General features: G+C 40.8%; 2 protein-coding genes across 6 annotated transcripts in view; one reads left to right on the top strand and one right to left on the bottom strand.

The window, feature by feature from the left end:
• PAPSS2 (3'-phosphoadenosine 5'-phosphosulfate synthase 2) overlaps window positions 1–5,574 on the top strand; it is a 35,460-nt gene extending 29,886 nt beyond the window's left edge. The window contains exon 13 of the mRNA XM_026081020.1: window positions 295–5,574. Within this exon, the coding sequence (XP_025936805.1) occupies window positions 295–436 (142 nt within the window). The 3' untranslated portion in view covers window positions 437–5,574. The remainder of the gene's footprint in view (window positions 1–294) is intronic.
• The window catches only part of ATAD1 (ATPase family, AAA domain containing 1), a 19,083-nt gene continuing 667 nt past the window's right edge, over window positions 5,209–23,624 (bottom strand). For 2 of the 5 annotated variants that reach the window (XM_026081102.1, XM_026081118.1), the window contains exons 2-10: window positions 20,899–21,074; window positions 19,096–19,194; window positions 18,667–18,787; window positions 16,874–17,074; window positions 15,617–15,723; window positions 12,202–12,291; window positions 10,056–10,106; window positions 6,982–7,118; window positions 5,209–6,431 (exon numbers count right to left, since the gene is read on the bottom strand). In XM_026081102.1, coding sequence (XP_025936887.1) covers window positions 6,311–6,431; window positions 6,982–7,118; window positions 10,056–10,106; window positions 12,202–12,291; window positions 15,617–15,723; window positions 16,874–17,074; window positions 18,667–18,787; window positions 19,096–19,194; window positions 20,899–21,060 — 1,089 coding nt within the window. In that variant the 5' untranslated portion in view covers window positions 21,061–21,074 and the 3' untranslated portion in view covers window positions 5,209–6,310. Of the gene's footprint in view, window positions 6,432–6,981; window positions 7,119–10,055; window positions 10,107–12,201; window positions 12,292–15,616; window positions 15,724–16,873; window positions 17,075–18,666; window positions 18,788–19,095; window positions 19,195–20,898; window positions 21,075–22,761; window positions 22,779–23,068; window positions 23,086–23,108; window positions 23,138–23,624 lie in introns of those variants that run through there. The other 3 variants (XM_026081109.1, XM_026081096.1, XM_026081127.1) reach the window with 3 other exon arrangements.

Genomic DNA, 23,624 nt, shown 5'->3' with positions numbered 1-23,624 from the left:
ATAAGTGGCAGTAGAAATACAGCCTCTCGCTGCTGGAGAAGTGTTTTATGTATAATCCAGCTCCTGAAAGAGCAGCTCCTTTTGAGGATCCCATTGCTGCTTTGTGCCGATCGTAAATTCACACGTGAAGTCGCAGACTGGTGCCACCAGGCCTGCAGAGTTAACGCTGAAATGGGGCCAGGAGTTTTCAGACTGCGTTCTTGGCATGGCAGAAGAGCTGCTTTTGCAAAGCCTCGGTTCGGTACGCGTGAGGCAGATTGCACTGATTTCATCCCTGTCTCTGTTTTGCCTTAGGCACGACGAATTTGACTTCATCTCCGGGACACGCATGAGAAAACTTGCTCGGGAAGGTGAAAATCCACCAGACGGCTTCATGGCCCCTAAAGCTTGGAAAATCCTAACTGAGTACTACCAGTCGCTGGAAAAAAAGAATTAACACTACTTCTCCCTAGAAATGTGTGTATTAAGAGTGAGCAATGATTGATTGATTTCCTGTGATACAGATCAGTTACTTGGCATTTTCCATATTCTGACTGTAGGATTTTCCAAACAAGGTCAGAGTGGGTTTTTTTTACTAATCAAAAATATTTTGAGCCTGATCTTTCTCCCCTTGAACTTGCTGAGAAGCTTCCCTGGAGCACTGGAAGAGAAAGGGAGCAGGCCCTTCGTTCCCAGCACAGCGTGGCTCCGGAAAGCGATTACCCCGCACGGGATTCAGATTGGCCGGTTGGATCGTTTCGTGCCCGTGCACCGGTCCCTGGTGCAGAGCTGGGACCTCGTCAGCGGGATTAAAAGTAGGTCCCCCCCCCGTTTTGTGAAGCAGAAATGAAGAAGTGACTTGCCGTTACCCCTCGACAGCTGTGGCCCCCGCTGCCGGCCGGAAGAGACGGGGAGCAGCTGCCGAAGCGAGGAGCGCTGCTCGTGGCGGAGAGGCAGGCTGCCGCCAGCAGAGCCTGGGAAAGCTGTGGTGATGCCACTGTCAGGGTGGGAGAGGGGAGCAGGTCCTCGAAACTTGGATCCAGGCTCTGCTCGCAAGGTCGTGCCTCAGGCGGTTTTTGCTAACGAGCAGCAGGATTTTTTTTTTAATATCCTTTTTTAACGGGATCTTTTTAGCAGCCTTGGCTGTTGCCGGTTCTTTGCCGCTGAGTCGATTGCTCGCTGTTCTTCCTTACTTCCTTCTGCTTGACCTCTTCGGTCGAGAGACTGAACTGAGCTTTACTGATGCTCCACGTTCAGCTTTCTGCGAGGCAGAGCAGCCCCAGCAAGCACCAGAGGGAGGCTGCGAGGGGTCTGGGAACGCTGCTAGGACAATCCCTGTGCTCGCAGTGTGGCGGACATGCCGGCAGGTGGGAATCTGTCCTGGGAGGCATCTTAAAGACCAGGAGATCTCTGAGAAAGCTCAGGAACACGCGGTGGGCAAGTAAAAATTGCAGTGTTTGTTACGTGGTTTCACTTGTGTCCTCCCACCTGGCAGGAAGAGCTTGACCTAAGGGCAGGATTGGACCCTCCCTTCCTCAGCCTCACTCCCAGCACATCACGCTGAGGCCTATTAGTGGCCGGCGCGTTTCCAGGTGGTGCTGAAGGTTTGGGGATTCGAGCGAAAAGCCCAGCTCCGCCTGCTTTCCCAGCCCCGTGCCTCAGCGGGCCACGCGCAGGCGGCAGCGGCTTCCCCAGGGCCACGGTTGGGGTGTGCTGCCTCCGCGGCCGCGATGCTCGGGTGTAATATTTCGGTTGGGGGGGGGGGGGAACAGCTATGCACTTGTTAGTTATTGCAACAATGAGAATTCATGATTTTTATACTTGTCATTTTTTGTTTTAGCCCCGGAACCGGTCAGAATGTGTTTTAAATGAACTGGAAATAGTGTTCTCCTCTCCTTATATTTCAATTTTAATTACAAATGGATCTACATTAAGTAAAAAGCAATCATGCTTCCACTTGGCATTTAGTCTAGTGAGCTACATCTCAAGTGAAACTGTTTTGCTGTGGCCATGGTATCACATCCAAAACTATGCAAGCAATTGGAAATATTTTTGCAAAAAGAGTTTTATTTTTTCAATGATGTCATCTGGGTTTTTTGGGTAATTTTTAAGTATTCAGAGTGAAGAGCCCAAAGCTGTATTATACCTCAAAAAAGCTTCAGAGACAATGTTAGTAGCTGAAAGCGTACTAGTGATAGTGCCTTTTATATTCAGCCCCTCTGGCAGGGACCTGAAAGACAAAAGCAATACTCCAACTTAAAATTTGCCATTTTTTTAAGTAGTGAAATAGTGCTGTTGCCTCTCATCTTAAAATAATCAAATGGTTCAAGAAAATGCAGTAAATCCAAGTGGTTACAGCAAAACATAAATGTTGTATTATCCTTTCGAAATAGTGTAGTATGCTGATTACCTCCGATTAAAACAGTACATCGACTAGTTTTTTTTATGGGTATTTATTAAAGACATGAGACTGGAATTTGTACCTCAACTGATGCATCTCATGATTTAATATATTCTGAACTTGATGCTCTGCTACGAAACACTCACTTTTAGTACAAATAAATATTTATACGTATAACTAGTTCTTACTTTGTGATTTTGTTGAAAAGCACAACCTCGTACCACCGCAGACTTATTTTTGAAGGTGATGATGGCTTCGCTGGTGAGACTCCAAGGAGCTCGGGCAGGGTGGGCAGGGTCCTCTCTCGGGGCGGCTGGTGGCCCTGGAGAAGGTGGCCAGTGGAGGTGCAGGCACCTCCCAAGGGGGACCGTCACGGCAGCACCTCCACACCGTGAGCGCACCGTCACTGCCCAGCGGTCGCAGCCCCAGTTTCCCAAGCACCGCGGAGGGAAGGGGGGGGGCAGTGTGGGAATGGGACACCCCTGCCCAAACCAGTTTCACATACTGTTAAACCCCCCTGCATTTTGCAGAGTTCAAATGTGGACACAACTTGTAAAGGTGATGGAAACGGAGTGACAAAAACCAAAGAGAAAACGCTTCATTCATTTAGCTGTTACTTAAGACTATTCCAAAGGTTTCTGTTTGCGCTGCAGTATCGGACTGGCAAGATTAGCTGCTTTACAGCCCAAGGACAAGTTAGGTACCGGCTGTACTGTACACGCTGTCTAGCAGTGCTACAACTGAATAGGTCCTAAACAAAGTCTTTGCTTACTGGGCATGTCTGTGCCTTTTCCTGCCAGGAGAGTCGACTTTTAAACCCCGCCAAGGCTCCTTTTCACCCTGCGTATTACACCTCAGCGCTCAGGTCTTGGGACTGGAACCAGCCTCACCCCACCCCTGTGAAAGTAATACCAGGTTTGAGCAATGGGCTCAAAGTCTGTGGGAGAGCGAACCGCTCACCACCGCTTCTCTGCGCAAGCCTTTCCCACTCGAACTAAATGCAGGCTCAGACAGCGAGGAACCGGGGCCAGGCTGACACAGAAATGAAGTTAAGGGTGGCAGTGGACTTCTTGCACGATGAATCGTGCAGCTTCCTCAGCCTGGCTAGCAAAGCTGCAGTAAGGATCCTCGTTTTGACAAGAACTCGCCAAAGCCCCAGCAGCAGCAGGCAAGTATGGAATATTGAAAATTACACTTTAGCTGCAGTAACTTTACAATTACAAATAATTCTTTATGCTTTTTCAGCGTCAAATTTGTCTCTTAGGCCTCCAGTAATGCATTTATAGTGAGAGGCACAACAAAAGGGCAAGATGATACAGCTAGTATGGAAACAGCCAGTTCTTAGAGAAACACATTAAAAAAAAAGAGATCAGTGCTCAGCTGGTGGCTAGATGATGCCCCTGGCACCTGCAGTTAGGTTCTTTTCCTATTCCCATGCATCAGGCTGAGCTTGACATTCAGATCTGCTCAAAGCCATGTTTAGAGACCCTCTGACTGACAAGGAAGCTGGTATTCTTCAAATGCCTACACCAGATCTCTACCTAGCAGCAAGCGTCCTGAGAAAGGAGGGAGACACCGGTCGGCAGCTTGGGATTTTTCAGGTGTGACAGCTACTGAGACGCGCTGGGAGAACTTCAACGTCAAACCCACAACTGAAAAAGGGGTCACTGCCGAAATGAACCGAGTAGCTGAAGTACTCAAGCTGGCACGTGCATAATTTAAATGTTTTTGAGAAACCAAGTTGAAATAAGCAGCACTATTCACATGTTTAATTTCAAAGCGAGTCCTTGAACTCGATCAGACTCTCACAGAGCTAGCACTGACTTTGACTTTCTGAAGTGGTAACAGGTAGTCATACAGTGTGTCGTTTAATTCAATTGTGGGAAAAAGAAAAAGGCGGCGGCACCATAAAGCTTCCTCTCACGCAGGACCAAGGGAATGGGGAAACATGTTCTAGAGTTTACCGAAACTGCTGCGTTTTCATCGTTCACTACCATAACGACAGCTAAGCTTTGCTGATCGTTATTCTTTATAAAGCACTGCTCCTTCTCCTTTAGGAACTCTCAAGCTCTCTCACTACTTTCAGTTGTTTTTGTACAGACTCAATCACCTTCCCTTCCTCCCTGTTGAAAGAATACAAATTATTAGCACCTGCAGTATTATGTAACTTTTTTTTCCCCCTATAACGAACATGACTTGTGGGATTAGTGTTCCAGATCCCAGACCGAGTATTTTTTTGCTGTGCCTAATTTCCTATGTTCTTGTGTTAGACCAATATGTACTTACTTTATGTAATTACTTCACTTTTTGATACGGGGAAATTCTAAAGCAAGAACAAAAAACAAAACAACCTTCCTCCCCCCCTAAAATCCCCCCAACACCACATGTTCAGTACTCAGAGAGATTAAAGTGAGTCAAACTAACGCGTTGTGTAAGGGACATTACACAACTTGCGTGCAAACGGAAGGGGCTCCAGTTATGAAGTTATCCTGTGGCTATAAGCTTAGCGGAAATCGGCATCAGAACCTGATACTGCGTGACGGCTGGCTCAAGATGTCTTTATTTTACTTTGCACCTTGTCCCATTTTACACCGTATCTTGCTTGCAACGCCTACCTTTCTTCTATAGCTAAGATATCGGTGACAGAGCATCCCATCTCTAAGGGTCTGAGAATCCTTGTTACATATTTATGTTAAATTAGTCCACAATCCATAGCATTGAGAAGAAAAATTATAAAAACCTATTGACTAACATTAGCAACCTATTGACTAACATTAGCAAAAACCTTTGCCACTTACATTTTTTTTAAACCCTTTGCCTTTATCACATAATTTTACATAAATTTATTAAACTGTTTCCGGCAAGAACAGCATAACATTGCTAAATTACATTTTTAAGTCCAAGACCCGTTCCCTTCAGTTTTGCAAATCAGAGCACGTGACAAAGCAATACAGCACAAAACATATCCTCTTGCCTCAGTCAAAACTACACACATGACGCTTCATGGTACGATGCCACAGTGCTGCAGTGGGTCTTCTAGAGAAGATTAAATAGCAGCAAGCCCTCGTTACAATGCATAATAGATCAGAAAGCCACAATTTTTCAGAGAGCTTATAATATGTGGGGCTTAATGAAAGAGCAGTTAAGATTCTACTCTATAATTGCTAATATCAGAGGGGGAAAAAAATATAAAAATAGCATTAAAGGCATTAAATATCCTCAAATAGCAGGATTCATACAAAATGAAGAGTATTCAAACGTTTTTACAGTAGTTTACTATCTTCACTAAATGGCACCAGACTTCAAGTGGTAATGTGAAAGAAAAATCAGTAATACTTTCAATTTTGCCTGAAAATTATTCTAGAAGCAGAGTTTCTATCTTCATATTTGCTGCTAAAAGGAAGAAGTAAATGTGAATTGAATGCAGATGAATCTTTAATCTATACATCTTCCGATTTGGTTTGATTCAGCAAGTAGAAAAGATTTTCCATACTCAAGTTATCTACAGATTATGTCTATATATAAAAAAATGTGTGGATATATACATTTCATACATACACACACGCTTGTACATATATACACAAACTGGTAACGGATCATCTCCCCTCCACACGGGTGACCCACTGAACCCACGCACCACATCAGAACCTGCTTTAAGGCTACACAGTGCATCAATTATGGGACAAAACACAGGCAGCTGCTCTTGGTCTGGGCTCTAATTGTTCCACTTCGTGATCTACTGTTACGTTTCTAATAGCACATTACTAAATTTCAATAACTTAGAATCTGTTGTATAAAAACAATTCCAGAAACATAACTCCCTTGTTCAAAGAACACCCCCGCTCCCACCCCCTTACGCTGTTTTTACTAACTGATTACAGAAGTCAACAAACTAAATCACATCAGAAACTGCAAACGCCCTTTTCAATCTTAATCCAAACTAACGTGCATCAAAACATTCTGAAGTGTGGCATCCTTTGATTTTCTCATCTTTTCAATCGCCCTGTGTAGATCCTGCTGCTGCACGGGCCGGATTTCATCTTCGTCATGGCTTTARAAGAGGAAAAAAAAAGAAAAAGAAAAAAAAGAAAAAAAGAAATAGTGAGTCAGGTGCTGCGTAATGACTATTCAATGAAAAGCAATCCTTGACAACAGCAACTCTGATGGAGAGCCAGCGTTACCGGAAACACATGCCTCTATCCATGCATACGGTTGACCTTCAAGAATGGGAGATAATCAGAGAAACATTACAGCAAATAAAGTTACATGCATACAAGAGTGCTTCCAGCATCTAAGCTTGATAATATAATTCAGTAATACAACTCTCTTGTTAGTTCATGTCATCTCAAACTTGTCACTTGGGAACAAATAATCTTATTTTCATAGTCAGAACGAATAAAGGTAACTTATTGATATTCTGTTGTACAGCGGCAATTTCTGAAGAAAAAAAAGAGAACCTACTTGTGAATCACAATGTTTAAAACAACCCTAAATTTGCAATTCAAATCAAAAGATACAAACTCATACTTGCACAATAYGTAGCACCTAAAGCATTCACAGTTGTTGTTCAGCTACCACAACACAGAGAAGAAAACACCTACTTCTCTTCTTCACAGGCAGAATTAACGTATTCCCTGACACAAAGGAGTGCTGCATCCCGGCACATTTCTTTCAGGTCGCTTCCTGAGAAGCCATCGGTTTCTTTAGCAACTTCTAGGAGATCGACATGCCGGTCCACCTGTCAAAAAACAAAAGGTAAGAACATGATAACTTTAAAGTCATTTACACTATTCTACTAGAGTACACCATATAAATCGCCTCTAAATATTTTTACCTGCCTTAAGACTTTTTTTCAGTCTTGCCTTTTTTTGAAAGCTAAAAGGAAATTATTTAATCGTCTTGTGTTTTGACCTCTCCRGGTAGTTCACTTCATTCAATGAAACTGATGCTTCATTTAATAAAACTGTAGCTGATAAAAATGAGCGGGCAATTGAAAGCAAACTGTCATATCGGTGTGTTGTCACTTACAAAGTTCCTGCGAGGTTTTGGGTGTCTACTAGATGGACAACTGGATCACAGAAATAATGACCCAGTTCTCCAAATGCCTACACAAGTTTCCTGCAACAGCAACGTTTTTTGGCTAAGGGCTTTTAGACCCTAGTGCGTCTTTAGATCTGTAAACAACGTACACTGCCCGTTGGGCCTCCTTTCACAGCCACGGCCTTTTTTCATAATAACGTTATTTGAAAGAGTACATTTTATTTTCATAAACACTTATTTTGACCAGTAACGCAGTAAGACTGGAAGAAGTTCCTGTCACATTCACATTTTGCTGTTGCCACCTTTCAAGCGCAAAACAAGAACTCCGAACAGTTTTTTGCTGAGTTACTGAACAACTGTGCCTATTTTATAAGACCAGGACATGGGGAACTCAGGGGCAGAATAACACGTTTAACTCCATGCGTTGGATCAGAGACAGAACTCAGACAAGCAGCCAGAAGAGCCTACACCTCCAGTCAGGACCCAACATTTATCCACTTCTTTCCAGTATATTTTCCAAGGCATCTGTATTTCCTTTTTTAAAAAGTTAAAGCCAAACTAGTCTAATGAAAGCGAGGGGGAACTTCTTCTAAGAGGGATCTATTCCATGAAATTCGCTAACTGGTGCTAAAGGCAAAGCCCCGTGTGTGATCCATATTCCTTCTAACTATCAGTTCAATTAATCAGTGGACTCCCAGGGAGAACCTGAAAACGCGCTGACATCCACTGAGGACTCTTCAAATTCCCCACCTTCCCTCCCACTTTTCTTGAAAGGCAACGGTTAGAGCGATACTGTCACGTTCGCTCAGATCTTGGACCGGTGCTTGTCATCTGAGTCCCCAGGTGTGGAAATTCMTGCAAAATTGGCCCCTGGCTTACTCCGAAGTGTTCTCCTACAGACACTACAGGCTCGCTGTCTCGATGTGCTTTGCTATAACAACTCCGGCACGGTTCTGCACACAAATACCAAAGCCAGTGATGGTCAACTGTCGATCTGCATGTAATTGCCTAATCTGGGGCTGAAGGTCATCAGGAACCGAATGGAGCAATGTAGCTGGCTAAAAATAAACATAGAAAACAGGCACTTTGGATACCAAGCATTAACCAGGATTTCCCTTGGAGCGAAAAGGAGAAACAAGATCTTAAGACAGGGAGGGAAAACCGAGGGCATGACTACACCCATCATGGGAAGGAGCCTCCCAGAAAGTTTGTTACTCTGGCTGAAAATGAGCTGGGCTTGAGAGATCCAACTCCTCCTCCTATCGGATAACCAATATAGGCTAATTTGTTTTTTAAAACAGGTTACTTTGTGCTGCTGTGATTCACTGCTGGATGCTTCATAACCCTCACATTTTTTTTAAGTCCTTATTCAGGAGCTGATTTGTGTCTCCGTTCAAGGCCACGCAGCCCAGGTGCTGCAACTCAAAGGCCCAGCTGCCAAGGCAAAGGAGCCACAGCGTTCACTTGTATGCAAGGGCTGGCTGCGTGCAGATATTCAGGGAGCCAATAAAAAAGTCTATCACTTGGCTCACCTCCCTAACAACTCCTGAAAAGAAATTAAAATCACCATTTGCAAGAGGACTTTTAGATTGTTTGCAATCTTCTGCAAAGAAGCCAGTATTTCCTGCAGGATGCCTTTGGCATTTAGATGCAGAACCAGAACTGATACCGTGTCCAGCATTTTGCCAGTCATGCTATTTAAACAATCCAAAAACGACCATTTGCCAAATCATTTCCTCAATATCTCGGCCATTCACAAATGATCAGCTCACATGAAGCCTCTTAAAGGTTTAACTTGGTTTTACTAATAAAAGATATTTACCTTTAGGATGGACCTCAATCAACAAATACTTTACAACATTAACTTAATGAGAATTAGTGCTACCAGCTAAGTTTTGTACAACTTCAGCCGCAGAATCCTCTGTGGCTCAGGGTTTGGGTCCCAAAAAGTCCAATAATACTGGTCAAGTTCCATATTCTGCCAACAGATACTACCACTTGCACACATATCTACTCCTTCCCCACATCTTGGAATACAGACTGCGATATAAACACCATCTAATATTAGTAGCAACAACCATGGAAGGACTTTTCCTCTAAAGAAAATACAAACTTTGAATCAAAATGGCAAAAGCAGCGCTGTCAAAAAATGTTATTCTTCCTTTCTTAACTAGAGCCAACAGACTACAGAGTTCAAAAAATTCAGCATCTCTTCTTCCTGAATGAATGCTTCATGATGGCTTGAAATTTCTTTCACTGATCAAAGGGATTTCCAAACATGAYTATCTTTGGCATCTTTAGGGAGATAAATATATTATCTTGTTATATAACAGGGAAATGGAGACAGAGAAATTAAGTAATTTTCCTCAGAGACAGTGTTTCACCAAGAAATCCGAGACTACTATTGCTCTAATACAAGGCTTGTGCTTAAGCCAGTACACAATTCTACTGCTTTAATTTGAAGCCACACCTAAAACCACAAAAGATTCCTAAATTCTAATCAGAAATACTCTGGTAGATAATATATGCCTTGCTCCAAGAAAGACAATTATAAAACATGTTTTCCACAACTCCAGAGTTTGTGTTCATGACCACAGCAATTCAGCAGATTAATCATTAAAAGAAGTCTACTTACATTTTCATTTTTCAAAATTAGCTTCAAGATTGCTTCTCTCTGTTTCAGAGCCTTAAACAAAAGAGATTTAAATTATTAAAGAACAAAAATAAACATACGTAACATTTATCTCAACTTTGCCCTGAGTGGACCTTCAGTCAAATTTCAGTGACAGACTGATCCCTCAAACGGGAGACGAGGATACACACTACGGAAAGCTATCTGATTGTACACGAGGCAAATCACTCAGCAGAAACAGATCTAGGATACTCTGATTCCAGGAGCACATGAAACTAAACATTTGAGCATATGCATTTATATTAATGATAGGAAAAGAAAAAAAAAATGCACTGACACATTTAGTCTCCCGTTGCCCTAAGCAATAGCAGCTTTTGTCTGAAGTTTCCCAATCATCTTTAACAGAGGATTGACTCCCTACATCTAGGGGGTGCTTTCAATACATATTCTGCAAAATCAGGTGACAAGGATAAACTGCCCTGCTTAAAAAAATAAATTTAATTCAACAGATCATTCTGGGGACATTTTAAGCAATATTAATCACACTCAGTAATGAGGTTATTAAAAGAAACAACTAAGTCCTAAGCATATCCTCACTAACAAAGTAAAACACAGGTAGTGAAGTGATTTGTTTGTTTCTCCCAATACCAAACTTGTCCAAAATTCACTTTCACTAAGAAGAACCCCCCACCCAAGACTCACAGAAATACTTCGTAGCTGAACACTCTATATTCCATCTCAAAAAAMCACTTCTAGCTGTCGTTTCCATGTGCCTTGCAGTTAACTGAGTCAAGGCTTTAGCCACTCTACAACACCACTAAGTGTTCACGCTTTCAGCCCAGAGCACATACAAATGATCTTAGCCCTCCATAAGAGAGACATAACAAAGCCTGGTTGTATCACGAAGTATTACGGACAAGAACAAGAGACAAGCTGGCTACAGCAGAATAAAAAGTTGCACATCCACGCCCTAAGTGATACGCTTTCAGTTTTAATTCTAGCACTCGAGAACCAACCCCTGTGATAACGTTCTGTGGAATATCTGGAGATCGTTCATCCTTCTGCTCATGGCTCTTGATAGAAAGATGTGAGAAGGTATCAAAATAAACTGCCGTTGCCCTTACTAATTCAAGGAAAACTTGAAGGTGAGTTAAGGTTTATGCAACCCTAGGAAGAGGCAKCTCAAAAAAGCAGTTACTAGGTTTTAAACGCTGTTTCAGGAAGTATCTGCCCATGAGGACTGACAACCGGTTCTCACAAGACAGATTTGGGAACATGACTACTCTCCTGCACAATCAATAGTGAAGGAGTAAAACATGCAAAACACGAATAATCAAGGTTATTTCAGTAGCTAGAAGGGAACACTGACAAACACTACCGAACTATTTACAATACTGATACAAAAATGTCTTGTGATAGCACTAAGCGTGCAAATGCTATTAAAATACTTTGACAAGGATGACAATAGCAAAATTTATAGAAGRAGTAACATTGGGACAGCTGGCATAACTGATAAAGACATTAATTGCTGCCTATTTGGCATAAGTCCTGAAGGGTACAAGAACAGTCTTCCAGACTGACTGTTGCGCCCGACTGTAGAAGGGCTTGAGCAGAAYGTAAGCTTTGGGATGCAGATGTCATTCCCCTCTTTTCTTCTTCAAAACTAAATATTGGGTATCCAGGAACTATAAACAGTAGTCAATACAAACCTGCTTTTTGATACTATCCAACCTAGGCGTCACGGTCCCCAACAAGCAAGTACGTGCATTAATTAGTGTGCTTTTGTGGTTATTTTTAAGTTAAAACTAAGCTCTCTTTAAAAGGCAAGTATCTTAAGCGCACTGATGGGGAAGGTGAGTTGCAAAGGGCTGAAACAACTAGCAAGACACCGACACAGACTACGAGAAGTGAGCTGCCCCTTAATTTCACAGTGACACAACCTCCGAATTTCTGTGTTTTTTTAATATGCTGTTTTCTAAAACACTGCTATGGAATTGGTCCTGATACTAAAAAAACTTCTAAAAAACCTATAAGCAGATCAAAACGGTACCCCATCTCTACTTCTCTGAGAAACAAAGACATATGTTTCCTGGCTGATAAGGTGCTCAGCCCCTAGGCAAATTGTTTAAGCAACAGGGGCCTGACTTACAGGTTGGTTGATGTGAAACCGAGTCGGCATTCTTCTCATGATTGCAGAGTCAAGATCCTGAGGACGGTTGGTAGCTCCCATCACTATTACCTGTATATAGCAACAGAGAGAAGTAGTTAGCCTGAAACCAGATTTTAAAAACATCACTGTACTGGAGTTTCAAAAACAAACATGTGACTCTTCCAAACTTTATCAAGCACGTTAACATTTAAAGAAGTTACATAAGGCTTCTTGGTACTGATTTCGGCAACTGGATTTAAACAGACAGCTTAAGAAAGTATTGGTACCACAGAGTACCACCCAGGTAGAGACCACACGAGTCTGAAGCCTTCTGAGCCTAATTTCAAAGTTCAAGCAACAAGCAGTAACCCAAAACTTTTTTTATACAGGTGTTGGTGATGTCCGTTTAGTTCCTACGGAGAACTGAGTATGAGACGACCTTGAAGGGAAACGTTTTGCTAAGGTATGAAAAAACTTTGCATTTCTGTGCTATGTTAAAAAAAGATGTGATTTAACAGCAGTGCATTAGAGGTGTGTAAGCCAAATTCAATACAAGGAGAGTATTTACCTCACCTGACTGGATTCCAGTTGTTAGTTTAAGAACAAATTTATTTCTAGTACACATCAGCCTTGTGTTCTTATTTGTTATTTTAAGTTATGTACAGTGTAAATAATCAGTCAAGAAAATGAATAATGCCAGAGAAATTAATACCCTATCAATACAGCTTCCTGACACACTTCTGTTCTTTTGTTTCGGATCACTGTTCCGCAACCGGCTCCAGCAGCTTCAGTAGCCTGTGCCCAAGCCAGGTTGCATCTCCTGGATCAGAGTGACTCTGCCACCTAGAGGCCTAATTATATGGTGGCAAATTGCTTCACAAACAAGCCCAAAGGCTCATTTTTAGCCAGGGCTCCGCAATCCACCAAAGCTCCTTCTGGTTGCAGTCACGCACACAAGTTCTTTGCTCTTGCACGCAACAGATCAAGCAGGGGACAGCAAAGATGGTTTGAAGCTGCATCCGCGCTCCCTTGATTGCTGAATCAACTGGGTAACAGGCCAGTCTCTGGGGAAGTTAAAGAAATCTTTATGTTCAGCCTACTTCTCCTTTTTCCTTACTGAAGGCAAAGGAGATAGAGGAACTAGGCAGGTATCGGGGCGAACAGCAGATGCACTGAAGAAGCTCCCTGCGGGGCCTCAAATGACTGGTGTTGAACACATGCTAATGATTTGGCCGAGCYGGAGCTGCCTCTTGCAAAGAGACATCACTATACCCATATTGTGCTTCCCCGAGGTCTGTGTCAGGGCCAGGGTTGGATCCAAAATGTTTTTCCTCTGTACTGCTGGAACTGAGGAGCCTTCCCAGAACTCAGGAGAAATCCGCCCAGAACTGGCTCGGTCTGCAGGTTCTGCTAACCCAGGCTCCCCAAGGAATGAATGTAGCTATATACCGCTTCCAGACTTGAACAGGCCCTCAAAGCGGCGCAGCCTTTTTTGCCAGGCACCGTGCCTGAAGTTCCTTCTGGACTCAAAATTGTGTCCTTGGCAGGTTTAGCCCACCCACAGACAACAGAGCTGAACACACTTTTCAGGTGCAATCAACACAGGAACAAATAACATCCATTACGACACTTATTTACAATTTCCTCTTAACATTTGGAATTCTTGTCACAGTAACAAAAGCCAAATTTAATCCTSAGTCAAAAGAAATTTGTTTGGCAAGAATCAAACAAGCAACCCAAAGCTCCCAAGTGAACATTTGTAATTAACAGAAGAGTCGAATGAGCTGCCTGTCAAAAATGAGACAATACAGAAACGTCAAAACCGCTGTTTAAAAAACACTTCCTGAAGAGCAATGGCATCTAAGGGAGGAGCCTAAAAATATGGTATTGGAACAAAACAGCTTCAGTTCTTCAGCTGAACACCCCCCCGCTCCAAGAAACCTGAATAAACCACAGTGCCTTCAGCCAACCCTTAGCATTGTATTTTATTTACTCCAGTGACTGCCTGCTATGCAGAGACATATGAGTAAGGGACAACAACGACTTGTTCAGGCTTAGTATACTGAACTCAAGAGCTGGATAAAACCACATATCGTCTTACTGCATGGAATGAACAGTTTGACTTGCTCCAAGAAGTTGTCGCTATATTGGAAAAAAGATAACACATTCAAATCCTGGAAGGACTGTGTGCTCGCAAGATCATCTTAACTTCCAGTTAAGCGTTCATACCCTTAGCTTCCTAATAACAGTAAGCAAACATTCAGATTTAAAGCCCTTATGCACCTATCTTGAATGTCTTCTAATTGGTCCCCAAATCAACTGAAAAAAAGTATTTAGTACAAGCTGAAGAGAGCAGGAAAAGCAAATTTTATAAAGAACTGATGTACATCAGAGGATCTGAACTCATTCACAGAAACAGATTTTTACTTCTCAGGTACCAAATTTAATTCAGAGACTACTGTAGCAGTCATTCACAGATACTAGGTAGAAACGAAATAACTATGACCAACCATCCAGTTTTAAAATCAAGGAGAACGAACGAACAAACAAACAAAACCCCCAAACCAGAAAAAACACCCCCTCCCCCCAAAACATGCTTCTGCTTGACACTTGCAGAAAAAGGCTGAAAGCTTAAAATTTGGAGAATGAACACCCTTTTTAAAGGCCTTAGAAAAGACTGCTTCAGGTGAGAGCTCAGAAACATACCAAGAGGTATTTTTGTTCTACCCTAGATTGGAGTCAATTGCCTCATTCGTGGAGTTTTTTTATTAAGCATCAGCAGCTATTTTTTTTTCCCCACAAAATATAATACTGCCATTGAGGTAATGAAAGGGGAAGATAAGCAGAGGGAGGAATACAGAACTGAAGCACAGCTCCGTTTAGCAGAATTTGTCTTTTGCTAAAATCAGCTTTCCTACCCTTTCAAATTAACTGAAATAAAGGAAATTTGCTAGTCTACTGCTTTTCGGAAGAGAAAAAAACCCTGCAACTAGGATACATACTCAGGTCTTTCAATACCCTTCCTGAAATCAAGGATTCACTTCACCTGGAAAAAATATTGTTGACAAGATTTTTTTTCAGAGTTTAAAATTCCTAATTTTGGCAGCTGAAAGTTTACAGCTGTATTCTTCAGACTTAAGAGACTTCTGAAAAGAGTACCTCTTAAATTAAAAAGCAAGCAAAAACACCCAAGAAACCCCCCCCCAAAAACAGTCTCAAGAGCAGAAAGATCCATTGATACAATATCCAATAATTCATCTCGTTCCCATAATACATTGGTAATCACTAACATTAACAGGGAGACAAACTCTTGGCAATTACTACACGCAATATGCTACCCTTTCCCAAATGCTGCAGTGCATGCTAACGTAGAAAAAAGAATTACGTTACTTTTCATGTCGTCCYTTCTACTCACCTGACAATTATAATCGGTGTCCAGACCATCCCACAGACTCATGAACTGAGCTTTCATCATAGCCGTAGCTTCATGGTCAGAACTTGAGCGACTTCGTAAGAAGGAATCTGTATTAAAGGATTCGGTAAATAAGTTTATTTTCAATCAAGCCATAGAAACTGTACACCGTTTTAGTTCTCATGTGCAGACCTATGTTATTCTGTCTCTTATGAATACTTTTTTAATAAACACTGTCAACAAATGAAAAATATATGACAAAGGATAAGGAAGTGGAATCTTACTACATTTTGAAACACTTTTTTCAGTCACATTACTTAAGTAGGTACCTATCACAAGAAATTGTCCCAAATCTTGTGTTTATTGCAAGGGCTTCAAATTTTCACTTTCCTGAATTCATCGAAAATTCAGCTTTCACCTTAATTGCTCATGCAGAGTTTGAACAGTCAGCGTAAGGCAAGTTAGAAGACACCAAAGCACCTTGCTGTTCTCCTGAACAGGACTGACATAAAGCAGACTCTACACTCTTATGCAGAGCTCTAACTTTGCTAGTGGTTGCCTAAAGAAATTCCAACAGCCAGTAAAAACCCACATTTCTCATATCTGTATGAAAGAAAAAAGCATCTTAAGAAAATAACCTTTTCATAAACTGAAAATGGGGAGAGGGTAAAAGCTCGACACATTCTATTTCTGCAAACTGCACGACTAATTCTAAGAAGTGCCAATGCTAAGGGACAACGAGCAATTTTCACTGAAGTTCACAGCAACTTAAACAGTAATGTGACAAGTCTAAATGCACTGAACAACTGGCACCTTTGCTGTCTTCCTAACTGAAGTTTTCCTGCTATTTCTTCAGTCTTATTAGACTATCATTCCTGAGCTCTCCTAATCCCGCATTTTGTTCTCTGTTACGTTCCCTCTTGGCAAAAACTACTCAGTGTTAAAGTATATTTGGCGATGAATTTTCTGAATAGATAGTTACCTTTAAAGAAGAAGAGCTTTCTGCAAGAACCAGCTTAGCCCAACCAAAAATAAGCAGCAACCTTTCTACTGTAATTTCCTCCATTGATACTAAAAAGCAGTACACTATTTTTCCTATTTTGTCATCACTGCTTTTCTATACTATTTATATGACTAAACCTGGTTCTATTATCATTCTTTTTAAAGAACAGGTGGCACTAGATAAATACACCCATCAACTTGAGCTTACAGTTTAATGTTACTTTGTTACAGTTACTTACAAAGCAGACAGATTTTTACCTATTTCATCAATAAAAATGATGGACGGTTGGAGCTTTATGGCAAGGGAGAAGACAGCAGCGGCCAGTTTTTGAGACTCCCCATACCATTTGTCAGTCAGCGTCGAAGGCTGCAGATTAATAAATCGACAACCTGCTTCCTTTGCTGTAGCTTTGGCGATCAGTGTTTTACCACAACCAGGAGGGCCATAGAGAAGTACTCCTGAAAAAGCAATGGTGTTAACGATCTCTCATCACAGTACACAAAACACGCTTTGGTATAAAGATGTGAAAGCAAGTACACAGTGTTCCATCAAATCAAACACATTAATGTGAGTTTTTTAAGATACCCTTATCATAAGATAAAAATAAGAATATCTAAAAATGGATAGAGTCAAATCGAAGAGAGACATTTGTTTGAAAGATGACTGCTCTATTTCTGTGACTGTAAACTTCAGATAAAATTGAAAAAATYCCTATTTATTTTCTATGAGCGTTTGATAGGCCTTTTTTATAGTCGGTTTCAACTTTGCTAAAAAAACACATCCCAGAGGAAAAAAGAGGGAGCCCACATAAATAAACCACCCACTTTTAAAGTATGACATCTCATATTCTTTTTAAATTTGTCCTACTGAAACAATTTACACTAGTTCTTTTCTAACATAGATGTAAAGAAAACAATTTAAAGAAAAAAAATTCAAACAAGACAGAAACAGAGAATTACTAGAGGTTTTTTTTTTCTCTTAATGTGACTGATGACCACAAACAACACAATCTCTCTGAAGTGACTTTCTATTAACACATGATGTAAGACACTAATAAAACTGGGAACCTTGCTCTGCATGGAAAGTCTGGTTAAAAATAAATGAATAAATAATAATTTTTTTCCTTCAGCTTATTAGATCATGACATAAAAGTAATTTTCCAGATAGTTTCAATCTGTGACTTAAACAGAAAGTAGTCTGGAAAAACTAAAGCAACTACAAAAGTGCTTCAGTTATTTGATTTCGTACATGAAACAAAGAAGAGATGGTCATAGATACAGGTAGTAACTAACAGTATTCAGAGGATTTTCAGAAGACAAAATTCCAAGGATCACAGCAAAAAAATAAACTTTGGCATTTTGTCCAACAATTTAGGTTCAATTTCTGCTTGTTTTCAATGACATACAGCAAACACGGCATTCCAGTAGAGATACTCCAACTTCTGTTTCACTATTGGAAAGTTAATGTCACCCTCCAGTTTCCTTCCTGCCTCAATACTGCCCAACTACACTCCAGAGAAAGTCAAAGGATCTCCAGAATAAAACTGATATCCCTGTCTGCCTGAACAACTGGAATTTCTAGGACTAGAACAGAGAGATATCTGCAAGATTAGCTGACAGTGAGCGCTCATATTTATGACTTTTGTTTCAATGACACAATAGAAATACCAACAAAGCGTACAAATATTTCTAATTTGTACAACAGAGTTACAGCTCACCTGAGCCAAAGGGCAAGATTAGGTATAAAAAGAAAAAAGTCCAATATTAAAATCCAGTTAAAAACATGGACTACATAGATTAATGCAACAAACAAAATGTAACTTCAATAACTGAAGAACAATTATTGCTTCATTACTAAGATGAAACTTATTCACTAGAATTTTACTTTTTTACCAAGGGAAGAGGACCATGACCTTGAGGATTTTCCCTCGCAATCAGTCCTACCTGTTACTTTGGATAACTGTTAACCCATTTCCTCTTTTTTTTTTAAGGTAATCATAACTTTTTTTCTTTTAATACCAATACATAACTCCGTAACATTTCCTTCCTACCTTTTGGTGGTTGTAAGAGTCTGGAATTCTCAAACAAATATTTCTTCTTGATGGGCAAAATGACTGTGTCTTTCAAATCTGTAATAACATCATCCAAGCCGGCAATATCACTCCAGGTTACCTGATATGGAAAAGCAGTATTAGAAATGATCTTTATAGTCCCTGCCAATAAAAAAATACACAGATTTTTAAGGAGGCCTCATAAAAAGCTTCGAAGTAGTGTAAAGCCTCAAATTAAGTGATTAAAAAAACCCACTCTGTTTGTAATGATGCAATTTTAGTATTAAATTACAGAAATACTTTCTGTATATTTTCACACATATACATATGTATGACAAATAAAACCATCCAAAGTCAAAACCAAGATCTTCCATGCCTGAAGTGCTCTTATAGGAAACAGGGACAACTGTAGAGAGAACAGTGTCTTACATGCATACTAAGTGGGTCTACGAGATGTGCAGCAATGCTCATTTCATATTCAGTAAGCTTGACATTTTTCACTCCAATCTGCTTCATTAGCTTTTCAGCCTGGAGGAGGAAAACAAAACAAAACAAAACAAGAAAATTAGGAGAAGGAATTGGTTAGCTAATTCAAAAATTAGCTTCTAAAGAGCTGCTATCTTGAGTCTGAAAGTTAGAAACATAAGCTTCTCAGTAAGTCACATTTGAAAACAGCTTAAATCATTCTTAAGTAGAAGGCTCTGCTATTTCCTAATGACTTACTAGTCACTTGAGTGAAACTAAGTCACATGTCTAAGTTCCCATCAAATAAGTGTCATACCAACTCCCCTCATCCCCCCAAATCTACAAGTCAAATATTGTGACCTGAAAAGCAATCAAAACAAACATTAAAACACTAAGTTTGCTGTCCAGAACAGGGCTAACATATAGGTAAACCCGGTACAGAACCACTTCCATAAGCTGTGTGAGAGTTTCTAAAGCTGATACAGATATATTATGCTTAAAGCCAATTAGTTCCTACAAACTTTGTATAGTATTCAGATGGAAAGCCTGGACCTTGTCATTACAGTTAACTCTAGAGATCCTTCACATTTCTATATTATCTTCATTCACAACCCTGCAAATAACATAAACACATTTTTAAGGAAAATCCCATTTGTGTTATTCTAAAAAAGACTGTGTCAAGGAGAGATCCATATATTTTTAAGAAAAAAAGAATAAATATAATGCATAGAAGTTAGTTTTTTCCTCTGCATTCAGTGCTTTCTTTCTCTCCATTTAAAAGGAAAAGTCATTTGTTGTGTCAACACACTTTCACAATTCAGTTTCTCTTTACACTCACTTTTGTGGTTAAGTCTGACATGCTTTTGGGATATTGCAATCTCTTATATAACTGTTGGCATTAGCACAGATTGTGAAAGTTGACCTTTCAAGCTGGGCCAAATTTTTAACTAAGGATTTCATTTAAAAAACAACTCCCCTCCGCCCCAAAACAGAGTTAGGTTGCTCAAAACTGCTGCTTGAATCTATCAAGTTTGATTTGTGTCAGCCAGAAAACAGAAAAAAAGTTGCAATGTTTCAACATTTTCCAAAGGAAACACTTAACATTTTTTCTGAAATGCACCCATCTTTTTTCTCAAAGCATTAACTCCCATGAATCATTCTAGTCCAATATAAGGGATGAGGCTTTTCACTTTTTTCCCTCCTCTTTCCAGGGCATTTTGACCTCTACTGGGGAAGGTGCAGGCAAGGTGCATGCTACTCTTAAAAAGGAAACTGGAAAGTAGTGTTCCTCTTCGTCATGAGTAACTACAATCTCTGCTTTTGCCATTAACCTCTAATTGTGAAAAAGCAGCACAGAATTAAGTTGCTTCTGCTCAAGGTTTTAAAACGCATCCAAGAGACTGATGAGAGCGTTATTTAATGCTACTGCTGCTTAGCAAAGCTGTCAGAAGCAGAAGAGACACAGGGACCACACACCTGCAGATACTTCAGGACAACATCACACTGCCGTTGAGCAGTTTTTCACCACTGCAAGCTAGACATTTCAACTTACTATAAAATGTAAGTACTGAAAATGCTAATAAGCGTAGATCCTGACATTTACTAAAAAACATCTCTCTCTCATTTTTTGATTTCTCCACATCCACATGCTTTTGTTGATTCCTTTGCTGGTTATTCCAAGTCCAGTTTTCAGTTAACAAATTTCTGTGTATAAAGAGTAATTAATGAGATAGCATTTTACAGAAATATTTATGACTAAAACCCTACCTGTTTCTGAGCTTCTACTTTTTGCTTTCTGGTTGGATCAATGGCATCTACCATCCACTTAATGGTAAAATACGTTACGGCACCAAATATTGTTAAACGAAAAATTAAACCGACCACTTCGTTCCGACTCAGGGGACGTGAAAATGCTTCGGCATGTACCATTTTGCCTCTCAATCCTAAATGTAAAAATGCAGGATGGAATGAAAGAAAGAAAGAAAGAAAGAAAGAAAAAGTCATTAAAACTGATAAAATGTCTGCCTTATATTTAAACTCCGTTTTATAAAAACTTATTTTCCATGCAGAAAGCGGGCATAAAGTTTACCATGAAGGATCTCAACAGTAGCACAATGCCAAAATATTAAACTGGATAAGATTAAAATGCACAGCAGCGAGTATATGATGATGTGCTTTCATTTCCATTTTTCTTAAGCGGAAAGCAAATGGCAGTAATAATTTAAGGCCTTACTTCTGCGATTGAATAAATTCAAAAAGGTCCTGATTTCAGTCTTCCCTCAAGAAATCTACATTCCTTTCAGCTCTACAATACCTTACTAAGAAAGATTATTTTATTTCAGTGCCAAGTTTATATTCCCATTAAGGCTGAAATTTTAGGACTATTATTGACTTCACAATGCTAAGTCATGGAGACAAAGACAACTACATTATGTAAATATGGAATTCTTTTCCCTAAGAGGAAACCTAAAAGAAAAGCACCCAAGTGTCACATTCAAAAAAGATTTATGACTTGTTTTGGGGTATGACAAGGTTAAGAGTTGGAATCTGCATCTAAGAGAATATATCTCTAGTCTTTTGAGCTATTAATATCCCTGGAAAATTGAAAATGCTGGATGTGGCACACAGCTATCAAGGGAAAACTCCGACTACTGTAGGAGCCAAAACCAGAAAGTATAGCTCCTTCAAATTAAGGGAGCTTGCTGGACGTGAAGAAAAACTCTTTATAAAACATACAAAAATGAATTAAAAATGGAAGTCCTCTTTCGACGGTCTACTTTCTACTGAACTGGTAGGATCTCCGTCTGAGAATCGCAAAAGCCCTACTCATTCACTGCCAGATTTTTCTGTGGCAAGGGCAAAATCAGCGACAATTCCTTTGGCAGCTTCAGACATTCCCTGGCTGATCTCCAAACTGAGCTGTCAGCCAGGGAAACGCTGGACTACCCACAGCCAAAATATCCTTGAATTCCCTCTCTCTCGCCTGGCAGTCGTATTATGTTGACCCTATATTCAGATAAATGCAATAGTAATGCCATGCCATAGATTTGATTTAAAGGGATTCAGCAGACTGGAATTAGAAGGAGCACCATTAAATGTTTGTCAAAAGACTTCAAGAGCTCGCTATGATATTCCAGCATTGACTGCTAAAACAGTTTTGGTTCTGTATTTAAAATTTACAAATTAAGAATGTTTCTGTACATTAAGAATGTTTCTGTGGAATGTTTCTACTTGGAAATTTGTTAAAATTTTCCGTTTAGGCGCCCAAGCAACCAACCAGAACTAGTTGATTCAGCATAATCTTTTAAAATTGACTGGTTAAAATAAAAGGGATAAATATTCACTGACGAAAACAGCTTCAAAAAAACTTCTTTTGCAAACCTTGCCCTGAATGCTAATTGTAAGAAAAGCTTTAATAGAAGAGAGAGACTCTTAAGCCTTTCTACATGTTTTGAAGTTGTTTACAATGAATTAATTTTAGCATTCTTCTCTACATAGATCACTGAAATAATGGCAAAGACAGTTAACTGAATGCCAAACTACAGTTCTGTACAGCTACCACTACATTTTCATCATACATTAGAATAGCTCATTGTTGCTGTTTTCATATAGTTCTGCTTGTCTGCATACCAACACTTCGAACAAAAAATGGAGAAGCTGTGCTGGTTCCTCTTCTGTTCCTGTAGTGTGACTAGAGGGAAGTTAGGTAACTTGTAAGAATTTCTTGGCTCTCCTTGAACACTTAAAAGCAAGAGCAAATGCTTTATTTTCAAGTCTGTAAGTACAGATAATAGCTGAAAAAGTCCTGGTTGGAATACTCGCCCTTCCATTAGCTATAGAGTACCCAAGGGTGGAATCAGAGAAGAGAACTGAACTGATACAACATTTGCTGTCCCTATCCTACCCCTGCTGCTATTGTGCACTCCCTGCTGCTTCCCTTGTGCCAGCTCCGGTGCTTGTTTAATATGCTCCCTCACCTTTTGGCAAGCCAGTTCAGCTCCCCAGCCTAGCGGAAAAAGCCAGAAAAGGATTACTTTTCTGCAAGGTTGATGAGACAAATCACGCCACCAAGGGTCTGATGAGCACCCAAACCGATAAAAGGGAAGGGGCAAGAGAGGGACCACCCTTTTTGGCACCTATGAACACTATAGGGTGCTTCCGCCATCCCAGGGCGCTCTCGCCAAAGGGTGCGTGCTGGTCCTCTCCCCGTGTTTCGTGCCTGCGGTTCTCTGGCCTGCAGCCTGCCAGGCCGGGGCCTGGGCTGGAGGCCAGGTGCCAGGACAGGGGCAGGAAGGTGGCAGAAGAGCAAACGCCCCTTTCGGCTACGGCCTCGCAGCCAGCTGGAGGCTGTCGGGCCTTGATGGGGACCGGCTTCTGCCGCCCCTCCGCGCGCTTCCCGCCGGCGCCCCGCGCCCGGATGAGCAGGCCTGGCGCCGCCGCCGAGGTGAGGGGCGCCCGGCGCCAAGGACGCGCAGAGGTGGCGGAGACCGCAC

Source organism: Apteryx rowi, unplaced genomic scaffold (genome assembly GCF_003343035.1).
Source record: "Apteryx rowi isolate R43461 unplaced genomic scaffold, aptRow1 scaffold_116, whole genome shotgun sequence".
Taxonomy (NCBI): Eukaryota; Metazoa; Chordata; class Aves; order Apterygiformes; family Apterygidae; genus Apteryx; species Apteryx rowi.
Note: the sequence above shows the minus strand (reverse complement) of the source record. Positions and strands in the feature narration are given on the sequence as shown.